Here is a 13,050-nt window from a genome sequence, read left to right as displayed (position 1 = left end):
CTCAGGCTTTAATGACTGAAAGCGTGGCGTCATTTTAAAGTCTATATAAACGCTTTGGTTCAGAAGCTAACGTTTTTACATTCAACGTAGCCTCGTCGTACACTTGTTTTTAATTATTTCTCACTTTATTGGCTCGAGGGTTAAAAACTTTCTACTTTAACTATAGTTAGAGTCACGTTCGTTATCAGTTTTCATTTTATCGCTTTATGTATGTGTTTTTATTATTATATGATTTTCTAGTTAAATATTAATAGGTGTTATTATATTTTTATTGTATTTATTGCTAGTTTAATGCTGTCCTGGGAAACAAATGTATATAATGTTCTGAATAAAAATAAATCTATTTATCTGTCTGTGTTTCCCGACCTCTCACATCTTCCAGTTCATTTCAAAGCTGCACATAACATTTTGATGACTTCTTGCAGCGATAAGTGGATACAGAAACGAGCGAGCAGACATCATTTTATCTGAAACTGATCTTGAGCGTTTTATTCATATTTGCTCTAATCTTTCTTCTTTTCTGCTTTCATAATTTAAAGTCGATAAGTAATATTTGGACTTTTTCCGTATATCTAATTTTATGGGATAGATGACGTCATACACAAGTCTCTGATGAATTTAACATTATGTTTAATTAACCACTAGAGGGAGCAATTTTCATGTCTAAGATCAGTCACTCGGCGAGAGCGAGTGGGTTCTTGTGATGCATGCGTGAAAAGACTGGCTGAACGTAAGTTGAAAGAATTGAAGAAAATTCAAATTTGGCTTTAAAGGAAATCGACTACACTCAGTGATGGTAGCCTCGTGGCAAAAGATCTAAGAGGTCTAACCGGGTTATAAATGACTGTATTTGAGCTGATAGATAATCAGCCGAGAGTAGAGGATTGGATAAATGATCAATGTGGGTGACCATCATGTTAACATAGAACAGGACAAAAGGTAGCCTTGAATGTCCTTCAGAAAGCCTGGACAACTATTCCTGGAGACTACTTAAATGGTAAATGGCCTGTATTTGTACGGTTTACTAGTCCCTAAGGACCCCAAAGCGCTTTACACATTCAGTCATCCACACATTCACACACTGGTGATGGCAAGCTACCTTGTAGCCACAGCCACCCTGGGGCGCACTGACAGGGACACTGGCACCACCGGGCCCTCTGACCACCACCAGTAGGCAACGGGTGAAGTGTCTTGCCCAAGGACGCAACGACCGGGACTGTCCGAGCCGGGGCTCGAACCGGCAACCTTCCGATTAACAAGACGAACTCCCAACTCTTGAGCCACGATCGCCCCTTTAAAGAAATTACCCCCGCCCCCCGAAAATAAAACTGCCTAAGAGAGTTCCGGCTGTGCTGAAGAATAAAGGTGTTCATAACAAAATAACATTACAGTTTTATTTGTTACACATCTTACTCCTCTATTTTGCCTTAAAATATACCAGAAAAATGAATGTGTATCAGAAACCATTTTAGGGAAAGTCATATTTTATTCAAAAGCTTGCTGTTGCACGTACCAGGGTCACAAAACTGCTCACATTTATCAGATTTATCTGTATGTTGTGTTAAAAGTGGGAAAGTGGAAGAGACATCTCGTAAAATATTAATATTTAGCACTAAATTATTTAGACTTTGGAGATTCACTGGTACAAGTATAAAATTCTGACTTAAAACACTTTAGTGCTCATCACTGCAAACACCATGTCTACTCAGCATACCATAAAGTGTAAGCATGCTTTCGTGGTTTAAGCGGGGCAGCTGTGAGAGGAAACGGACACGTGTTTGACGCGTGCCAAATCCAGATCCAAATCCTTCCCTTGGACCTGGATCTTCTCCAGACAGCCTGTCAAGAACTGGGAGCCGACATCGTCATCATTCTCACCTGAAAAGACAAAATAGATGAAGAAAACAATCGTCTTCACGAGTTACACAGAGCAGATCCTTTTTTTGTGTTGCTGCACAGGATTAGACTGAAATACTTTAAAGCTGCAGTCTCACCCAAAAGGCCTCCAATGGCAAGATGACCATCTCTCCAAGCTGATAAATAACCGGTGCTGTTCCCTGCACTGACTGAAAAATCAGCCGATGATTCTTCCTCATGTTTAACCACCCTCAGCGAATCCTTCAGAAACTTAATTTGGAGCCTCTTGAAAGTGTTTTTCATGGTGAACACCTCTTCTCTAGAGGTGAATGTGAAGTTCTGAATACCAAATGGAAACAGAATCTGTGTGTGTTATTTGCATGAAACAAACATCATTGCTAAGTTAATAATCCCGCTTTGAGGGCACATACATCTGACTTATGGGGATACCTTAGTGTTATTATCAGCTACCACAGAGAACATGAGCTCCTCCCCATCAGCTTTGATGCTCAAAAGGGTCCCGTTCATCTGGCTGAAATCCCCCCACAGTTCAATATGGACCTCGTTATCTCCATCAATTTGGAAATCTGGGAAAAAAAGAAGAAAAAAAGTCATTTGCTGATGTGTTGAGTTAAAACCACTTCCAATAAATACAAATTAACGTGCTGAATCTGATCAGAAGGAGTACCTACTTAGAAGTAGGAGAAATATTGCTACCCGAGATGCGATATCATGCATAAATGCAATATCCGGGCCAGCTGGAAAGCTTGTTATTGAATAAAGGAGTGTAAACACTTGCTCGTATCTGGGATAATTTAGCAGAGTGTTCCCACCTGAGGTGTTGAAAATGGCAAATCCTGTGCCAGGGAAGTAGCTGCCAGGTTGGATGTTTTCATAGCAAGGCTGTAGCTCGTCTGGCTCTGCCACCCATGGGATGGTGAGGTTCAGCCAGTTGCCTTTCCGCACACAGCCATCCATTTTGGGATTGAACTAAAGGAAGAGGAGGGACGGTTCAAACATGTTCAAGAAGCTATTTTCCAGAGGTCTTGTGCAAGGAAAGGAAAACAGCATCTGGTCTATTTGCATCTGAAGTGCAGTTTAAAACAAATGGTGCAAAATACACACAGTACCTGAACAATCATCTTTTCCTTGCTAATCAGCAACCCGCCAAGGGACAGTCGAAGTTTACTGTAAATGACCTCCTCCATCTGCTTGGAATGTATGCCCACCACCAGCCCGCCAGTGCCATCCACCTCCAGATTTACGAATTCGCCCTGGTTGCTCATTTCCATCTTGGTGGCATCAACAGAACAACAAACGGTACAGTTAGCCAGTTTTAAGATGAGCTGTTATGCTCATTTCCAGCTTGTTTTTATTCTCGCGCTCTCAAGGAGCTCTTCATAATTTCTCATACGGAGCCTTGGAGCAGCTCCTGAGTTCTCTTCAGGCCCAAAACCAGCAGTTTTAGCCACTCCCCCTTCAAGTCCACTCCAGCTTTCTTCTGATTGGCTGTCTCTTGCAAACAAACCACGAGGAGCAGATGGGTGGAATTTGTGTGCTCACAGCTGTTTTCCTTATATGACGATGACCATAATAATTTGCATATAAACTGACCTCAATATTTAATATGAACATCCACTACTGTGAGGATATATGTATATGTATATGTATGACAGAAAATAAGGAGAAGCATAAGGGGGCGAGTTTTAAAAAAGCAACATAAAGCAGTTCTTTAACCAGTTGGAGTTCAACAAACTGATTTCCAAGTGATCACTGGAGGCTTACTGTGTGCCATTTCCCGTCATTGAGCCTCGGGGTACCCGCTACGCTGACGAGCACACCTTCTTTGCTGATCTGCATCAGAGGGACGCCGTCTTTCAGCGACAAAATAAACCAGTCATCCCCGTTTTTTGTGTCTCCGTAGAAAACCAGACCTTCTGGGTCAAATGTCCGGAACTGAAAGGAGGATTTGATGCTGCGTGGCAGAATAAAGATACAGTAAATTGGAGTGACGGCTGCTCATTGGTGCATTAATAAGACAACCTGCTTATTTATCTTTGACTGATCTTAGAGAGCTCATGTACGCCTGTTCAGTAAAAACTGAACTTCAAGGTCACGTTTTAATTTGAAATCCCAGAAGAATCGTGTGCACCTTCTTGCCCACAGATGAGCTGCTGTGCAGGCTTGACGGTGCACTGATTTGCCCCGTCGCACACGTACCTGCGGATCTCACTAAGGTTGACCGCTGTGTGGATCAGCGGCCTCCAGTCGTGCGTGTTCTGGCCCAGATTGACGGTAGAACTGCCCGGCACCTCTTTCTGGAAGACACAAGCTTCATCTCGCACTGAACTGACACTTAGGTCGTTACTCACAGCTTTTTATTACACGCAGCTCTAATTTATTGAACTCAGCCTCAGTATTTTACACTCAGAGATCTTCATTGGCTGCTCGTTAAAACCACATTAAACTGAGAGATTAAATTTATTCAGTTATTGATTTGACTTAAAAAAAAAAAAGCTGAACAGAGCAGTGTGCAGAAATTATTAAATGGTGATGAAGTGCCACATCACTGCATTTCATTGACAAGAGCAACCACACGGCACTCACTTGTGGATATGAACCATGTGTATGTAGAACATTTAACAGGAAAAGCAAGTCTTGCTTTTCTTTTTGTGTTAGTAATTTCCCAAAACTGGGACAAAAGTAAATATTTCTTCTCTTATCTTAATTGTGCTGATGCATCCACAAACTGAGCAAACTGAGCAAAGTCTAAGCAAATGTTGGGATCCCCCCCCCCCCCCCCCCCCGACTTTTATTCTTTAAAACACAACCTATGAGCCAACAAAGTAGATTTTTCTAGAAGAAAAAGATGTATCTAAATGATACAGGCAGATATTTCCAATCATCAGGAGCTGTAGCATGTAAGTGTGCAGAAACAATATATACCACTACAGTCATCCATGCTTCTGCAGAGAATCAGGGACTTCATTAAAAGCTGAAAAGGTGCATATAGATGATACTTCCTACGCACACACACCGAGTGCACATTTTAATTCTAGGCATTGTGCATTGCACTAACATACCTTATCACATCCGTTTCCCTGGCCCTCAGCTCCCCACTCCAGCAAAATAAGGCTCAGAGTGAGCAGTAGTGCACCTGCCATTGCTTTCCAAGTCATCCTGCAGCACATTCACTGACCCAGGCCTCGCAGCGTTCAGTCCCCACAGCCCACGGTTGGTTCAGCTACACCGCGGTGCAGATGGAGGTCGAGTTAGGATGAGGAGCAGAGAGATTGTGGAAAAGTGTGCAGTTTGCTGGCATCTGCTGTCACAATTCCTGGGATCCAGAGGGCATATATGCCACGGTCAGGACAATCTATCGATCCCTGAGGCTGGAAGGCCGTGCTAGTTGAGACCAGTGTTTGCAGGAATGCAGATGGCTGTGGGTGGTGAATGTGAAGTACAGCAGGCAAACAGAAGAAAGAAACTGTGGGGGTTGTGGAGATCAGGGAAATATTTTACTGCTACTATTCATAACCATCATCATTACCATTACATTAATTATCATTTCATCAAAGCATTTATTCAATAGATTACACATGTTCTTAGTTATGATTATTACACCTATCACAGAGAGCTTCTGTCTGGTAAAAGGCCAGAAGCGCCAACGGTCGGGGTGAGGCTGAGTGCGTTGGAGGTCGAGACCCACACAAACAGTAGTTAGACTCATGTTTAGGTAAGAGTTCAAATAATAGTTTGCAAAAGCTTGTGACTGCAAAATTGTGTCTGCCTAAGGGTCAGTTTGTTCCAGGAGATAAGCGAGAGTTAGAAGATTAATAGAAAGCACCTGGCCTCGAGACGGAGAAGATGTCCTTTTAAATGTGAAAAGTCAAAAGTCGTCAACAGAACGTTTGTTGTTTTTGAAACTTATGCATGAATTGTATTTGTTTGACGCATGAGGGGGCGTCATAAACAAAACCCTGATGGTATAAAACAACTGCTTGTGTATCATTGGGCGGAGATCGATGCTGTCTTTGTGCAGTGTTCATCTCCCCACGCGTGTGTTCATTAAAATCATTGTTTGACCGAAGCTCTTCTGGACCATTGTTGTTTTTGTGCTCACCCTCAATATCTGAACCCGTAACAGGGTTTTAAAGGGTCTGTTGCAATATTAGAAATTAAAAAGTGTGTTTTTATCAGTCCGTCAATCTTCCGCCCTTGTTTTATTCATGTGAGGACACGACTGCGGTCCAGGTGAGTGACCTTAGCCAACCCACACATGTGTTTACACATTACACAGGAACCTTGATTGACCGCTGCCAGCCATGGCTCGGTGTGTGTGTAAAATGTTGCAGTGAAGGGGGAGAGAGAACTCAAAGCTCTTTGTTCTTCTGCTGCACACAATCAGGCCGTGAAAGGTGGGAAATACAAGATGAACAGCAAACAGGCCACAACTCTTCCCTGTCACACACTCTCATACATACGAGCTGATCACAGAAGGTGTCAGCACTCATCTAAATGAAGGGATTACTGATGGCTGCCGTCCATGCTGCTGCTTTTAGGGTTATGGCATTTTGTGTTCTGACATAATGGGACACTGTGATAGAGCCATTATTATTATTACTATGGTACCATCTATGTCTCCCTGCCTTCAAAAGCTACAACATGTGCTGTAGAAAAAAAAGATCTGTTCTTAGTCAGATTCAGCAGTTTGTTGGGCTTTAACCGAAACAACTATTTGCAGGAGACCACAACCATTTCCCAGACAATGACTGACTCATCCTTTTCATGAAGAGATTAAAGAGACAGTTTGAATCTCACTGAAATATTTCTCCCCCGAGGTTTAGTATTGTTTATCCATCAAGATTTTTCTCATTTGAGTGGCCAGTTTTGGAAATGTCTGCTTTCACTTTAATAAACAAGTAAGTGGCCTTCGTCTTGTGGTGTTTAAAAGACTGAAAATTACATAGCAATCCAAGTGTTTATGAACACTTGGATAGCTTTACACATTTGTAAATCCAAGAAAAAAACAAAGTGGCATTTGAGATTAAAGTCACAAATTTGTGATGAGAAAACACTTGTAAATTTTGAAGAAAAAGGTTTTAGAGACACAAGAATTGGCAAATTTGATTGAAAAGAAATTCATAAATGTAGAAGAAAAAATAGGAAAACTCATGAAAAAGACATGTGAAAAAAATGGTTAACTCAAATTTATAAAGTAAAAAGGGCAAAGCTGCATTGCTTTACTTTTCAAGGTTAAGTTGAAATTTTTCATTTGTCAAAAAAAATGGGTTTAAATTAAAAATATTAAACTAAAAAAACAAGAACAACAAATCTTTAGAAGAACTGGAGGTTATCTAATTTACCAGAAAGAAATGTTCGAGTTAACTGAGAAAAGAAAATGTAAAAGAAAATTCTGAGAGAAAAATACAAATGCAAATTTATCAATTTAATTGACAATTATAATAATAATAATAATAATAATGGATTGGATTCATATAGTGCTTTTCAAGGCACCCAAAGCGCTTTACAATTCCACTATTCATTCACTCTCACATTCACACACTGGTGGCAGAGGTGGCTGCCCCAGGGCAGCTGGGGCAGAAGCGAGGCTGCGAAGCGAGGCTGCGAGGCTGCCATATTGCGCCATCGGCCCCTCTGGCCAACACCAGTAGGCGGTAGGGTAAAGTGTCTTGCCCAAGGACACAACGGCCAGGACAACGACCAGCCACAGCCACAGCCAAATATGCCCTGGGGCAGCTGGGGCAGACGTGAGGCTGCGAGGCTGCCATATTGCGCCATCGGCCCCTCTGGCCAACACCAGTAGGCGGTAGGGTAAAGTGTCTTGCCCAAGGACACAACGACCAGGACAGAGAACCCGGGAATCAAACCAGCGACCTTCCGGTTACAGATACGCTTCCCAACCCCCTGAGCCACGGTCGCCCACGATAATAGCAAAGAATTTGCAAATTTGGGAGAAAAAAGGGAAAAATTCTGAGAAAAAAATGGTAAATGTACAAATTTACGAGGAAAAAAGAAAAAAGGAAAAAAAACTTCATGTTTTTTACGTTTTGTTTTTGACCATTTGATTAAAAAAAAAAAAAATGCAATGCTTGACCAAATACCACTCCGACTAACAGAACTGTTTTTTTATTTTATTTTACAACAACTCAGATTTCTTTGGAACCTCTTTGTGTGCTGCTTCTAGACAGAAATTAGGAATGAATTATTTTCTGCTCTCCTTCTGCATCGTCTTATTATGATGACCAGAGAATAGTTAAAGGCATCTTCTGTAACTTTGCCCCTACTAGTTTGACCAGATCCCAACAAACTAAATGTAGGGCAAACGTTGTGTGTAACTGGGGTGAAGTGGGACATGTCAACATAGTTGAGAGGTCACCTGAAATGTTTGTACAGTACACTAAAATGTACATTTTCCCAGATGTATTTAGCATATAGAGGTCAAATCTAACACACTTCCAACTCTCTTGCTAGGTAAACACAATGAGGATAAAAGGAAGCTAAAGCTTGTTCTTATGGTCTCACGCAACAGTATTTATATGTTCCAATAAAGTATTTTATTTCACTGTTATTTCATTACTCCATTTTCAGCACATACTGCTGCTTCATTTTTCTGCAGTTCTTTCCATCATACTGAACATAATCTGCTAGCGTGTGACATTTTAGTGACGTGTAACTTTCCCTGATGAGTATGGCATTAGACAATCTTTTGCTGAGTATTATAAAAAAAAGTTTTCCTTCATATACACTGGGTAAAAGACAGATTTTGATACAGAGCATGTTCTGCAGAGCCAATCAAAATGTGGGTTATTGTCTCCAGGTGTGGCATAGGGGGACAAGTGCAGTCCCACATAAATAGGGACATGTTGTCACCCAAAACCCTGCACTATGATGATCCTGTGGTTCTGCTCCACTGGATACCTGAGATCATCCATCGAAAGCAACAGACAGTGTGCACGTGAAAGAGAGCACAGGCAGGGCGGAGTGGGTGGAGACAAGTGTCAGCGTGATTTGTGACAGGAGGATAACAACAAGAGTGACAGGGAGGATTACAAGATGGTAGAGAGATCTGCTGTGATGTATAATTTGGAGATGGTGGGACTGATAGAAAGACTGAAAATGTGTACATCAGACGGACAGCTCAGGCTGAGATGGTTTGGACATGTGCAGAGGTGGGACGGTGGATATACTGGACAAAGAATGTTGAAGATGGAGCTGCCAGGCAGAAGGAAAAGAGGAAGTCCACAGAGGAGATTCATGGATGTAGTGTAGGTGGATATGTAGAGGGTTGGTATGACAGAGTAGGATGATGGAGGCAGATGACTTGCATCGGTGACCCCTGGGAAACAAGAAGGAGGCTGATAGAGAGGACAGAAAACTGCTAAGTTACAGATTTATAGCCTTTTTGAGCAACATGTCAAAATAAATACAGCGTTCATTGCAGTCAATACTTTTACGAGATTTTACGAGGAAACACTAAACTAGCGCCAACATACCGCGTCCACAGAGAAAACCAGGAAACATCGCTTAAAGCTCTAAAGATACCATTTTAAACTGTAAATTAACTTAAAACCTAAAATTGCAGAAACTGTGCAGTGTTACCAGCTGCTTCTCCTTTAAATTTCCCGCTACGTTGTTGTCGTTTTGGAGACGTTATTTCCGCCTCGCGGGATGATTGGTCGTCTGCGTTAGATTCTGGACCAATCAGAAGGCAGGACTGTGACTATCACGTGACTGTGGACCAATGAGTCATTGCTGTAGGCAGGCAGCAGGACGTCAGCGAGCAGCTTTCTCGCCTGCTCGCCTCTGCCCTCCACATGATCATGAGACCCTGAACTGTGCAGGTCGGAGGAGACTCGTCCACACACCGTGGTGTTCCAGTTTAACTCGGTTTTAGGTTAACTGGTGATATTTATTTGCGCATTCCCCAGCAGTGTTGCCAATACTAGTACCGATACTTTTAACCTATGAAATCAGCTTATTCAGGGGAAAGCATGATTTATGTACGGAAGCGTAGAGCTGCCACCCAGGCAAAAGAAAAATACAAGTGTATCACGTTATAACGTGAAAGGTTTATTGTTCTAACAAGATACTTTTCACGTTTGAACAACATAATATCACGTTATTACAATATACATAATTATCACGTTTGTACAATATAATATTTATATCGTTCGAACGTGATAATTATATCGTTCGAACGTCATAATTATATCGTACGAACGTGATAATTATATCGTTCGAACGTGATAATTATATCGTACGAACGTGATAATTATATTGTACGAACGTGATAATTATGTATATTGTAATAACGTGATAGTATATTGTACAAACAGGAAAAGTATCTTGTTAGAACAATAAACCTTTCACGTCATAACGTGATACACTTGTATTTTTCTTTTGCCTGGGTGGCAGCTCTACGCTTCGTATTTATGAGATTAATCATCATCAATTTTAATGACCATTGTGATGCTTACTTTCCACAATTATTAGTTAACACAACAAAATACAACTTCCAGATTTTTATGTATTTTGAAACTATTTGTTTTGTCAGCTTCTGTTCTTTAAATGTGGTATAGGTTATAAATAAAACAGTCAACACAAAAAAAGGTTAAGATATTATTCAATATATTATTGTTGTTTTGTAAAAAAATAAGCATATGTGTCCAATTTTGCACCAACTCAAGACAGGTGGAAGCTTGTGTTTACCCTCAGAGTAACTCATTTAATTTAAAACTGATTTAAAAGGAGAAACGTATGAGCACTGGGGAGCGTATCAGTCAGGATGGAAACAGGTCCAAAATTCATAAAGGGACCAGGTCTGTGTGATTTTCTTACAGTGATAAGAAAAAGTGCTGTTTATTTCAGCACGAAACACACATGTCCCAATCAACAGTTAAATGCATCTCAGTGTTAATATCACTTACAGGCAACATTACAAAATAAACGGAGTGAATGAAGTCAGACTCGTACCTGCAGGTCTGTTTTTCCAACAGTCATGAGCTACTGTAATTGCACGTGTGTTAAAATCTAGGGATCACAGCTGATGTACAAAAGTAGAAAACTTTCAGAGTGAAACAACAAAGAGTATTTCAATTCTTTATAATCCAAACAACTTTAAAATCTAGAAATACTTTATTAATGAATTCAAAGCATTTTTATTTCCCACCTTCTGAAGCCGCGCAGTGGGCCAGGGGGACCCTTTGACGGGCCGGGATTTGGCCCCTGGGCTGCATGTTTGATACCCCTGATCTACAAGGATAATTGGAGCTACAGATCAGTGGTCAAAACATGTCATTTTGATGTTGGAGTGATCTGTCCCTTTAATATGTTCAAAGGCAATTCATCTGTCACCTCACGTTTTAGGACTGGCTGTCCCTGGATAATCCACTGAGTGTCACTAGTGCTCATTCGGTGATGGTAATCTGTGATCAGGCTCAGGTTTCTTTCTCAGCAGCCAACTAAGCTGACACGAATGATTAAGCAGAGACGCTACAGGTGAACGGTAAATTCTTACTTTATGATGAATTCTTTGTTTCACCTTTTCCACAAAGGCAGATTTCAGCATTTGCTTTTGTTTTGTCGGGACGTTAGGATCAAACGTTTCTAGAGAGGGGGTTTGGGAGTCGAGGAAAACACCGTCAGCAGGTGTGTTTTTAGGAGTAGAATGTTCTGTTATACAGGCCCCGGATGATATATGAAGCCCTGATTAAAAACAATCAGAATATAGAAAATAAACTGGTTTCTCTCCCTGAGTACCCCCCCCCCCCCAAAAAAAAAAAAAAACCCCAACCTTTTAGAGAAGTGTAATAAAACAAAAGGCTCATTGCTTTGGCTTGCGTTACAGTCCACATGTGTCTTTTTAAAACCGCTGCATTTAATATAAAGTGAGAAATAAAGCTTAAAGCACTTGGTCTGTTCTTAAATCTGATCAGATGCCCATGTTGATCATATTAATCAATCTTTGCCTCTGACCCTCTGAAACCACTATTCACAAGTAAACAATGGTAACTGACACATATTAGAAACACTCCCCAATTGATTACTGAAACTAAGACAAAAATTTCTATATCAAAGATGTTTTAGAAATAGCATATTTGAATACAAAATAAGAATATTTATTCCTTTAGATGAGGGGCAGGTCAAGTTTTTTTCACACTAAGCAAAGGAAAACTTGTTGAATTGTTGCATCTACATAAATACGGCCTCATTTACCATTAGAGTAAAACTGTTATAGATCATTACAAAAAAGTGGAGTGCTTTAAGTTGAAATTGAGCAGTGCAGACTTATAACAGTCCTTCGCCTCAATATCTGTTATCACAGTGCTGCTTTTTATTGGTATTTTTATGGTTGTGTGCTTAGTTTTCCTCTTAGGACGTCAGGGGCCAGCTCTAGATGGTCCACGGGCCCGTTCTGGACCTCGGGCCATATTTTATCCACATGTGACCTAGTTTGCTTTGCTGCGAGTTGTTCAGCTGTTTCAGATATTTTCTTTCTAAGTGAACCACGTCGGCCAGCCGTATCCAGAGATCGTGCTAGTGACAGCGTGACAGGATGCAAATATTACAATGGATCAGCTGAGCTGTCATGTTAGCTGGCTCATCCAGTCAAAGCTCCTGATGAAACTGCTCATAACAAGATTTTTGAGTATTCACTTCATGATTCGTGCCCACATATTTCTCCTCCTATTCAGAAATAGCTGAATGAATTTCTACTTTTCCTTCTTCGCTTTTCCAATGCATCTTTTTCTTTGTTTTTTTTGTTTTTTTTTTGGCACTCTCAGCACGGTAAAGCGAGAGCCATCTGGTTCCATTATATTGAATAGAAGAAGGCAGACGTCTCAGCTTACAGCTGATATCTCCCAAACTGGGCAACTCGCACCAAAACAATCTTGGAGGATAAAAATCTGCACAGGCCAGAAGAAAAATCCATACATTCTGAGATTTTGTAGGGGAGAGGTGACATGTGTCTTTAAAACAAAGCTCCCCCTCCCCGATCTGCTAAATATTAAACGCACATTTCACAAACAATGCAAAAGCAGACATCTGCTGACTTTAAGCACATGGTTCGTATTAAGGACGCTTGATCAACTTGTACAGATTGGACACATCATCAACATGAACAAGAACAACCACAAAACAACACACGCAGCACCAAGCTAGAGCTGA

At 40.9% G+C, this 13,050-nt stretch overlaps 1 protein-coding gene across 1 annotated transcript; it reads right to left on the bottom strand.

Annotated features, from left to right (window-relative positions):
• Positions 1 to 1,466: 1,466 nt before the first annotated feature.
• On the bottom strand, positions 1,467 to 5,238 carry shbg (sex hormone-binding globulin). The gene is made up of 8 exons (XM_087837063.1): positions 4,941 to 5,238; positions 4,078 to 4,175; positions 3,643 to 3,832; positions 2,988 to 3,149; positions 2,691 to 2,847; positions 2,308 to 2,444; positions 1,995 to 2,196; positions 1,467 to 1,878 (listed from the first exon to the last, which is right to left on the bottom strand). Exons 1-8 carry the CDS (start codon positions 5,046 to 5,048, stop codon positions 1,742 to 1,744), a joined length of 1,191 nt encoding a protein of 396 aa, XP_087693189.1. The 5' UTR covers positions 5,049 to 5,238; the 3' UTR covers positions 1,467 to 1,741.
• Between the last annotated feature and the right edge of the window lie 7,812 nt (positions 5,239 to 13,050).

This window comes from Neolamprologus brichardi, chromosome 3 (genome assembly GCF_056152115.1).
Source record: "Neolamprologus brichardi isolate AB-2024 chromosome 3, ASM5615211v1, whole genome shotgun sequence".
Classification (NCBI taxonomy): Eukaryota; Metazoa; Chordata; class Actinopteri; order Cichliformes; family Cichlidae; genus Neolamprologus; species Neolamprologus brichardi.
Note: the sequence above shows the minus strand (reverse complement) of the source record. Positions and strands in the feature narration are given on the sequence as shown.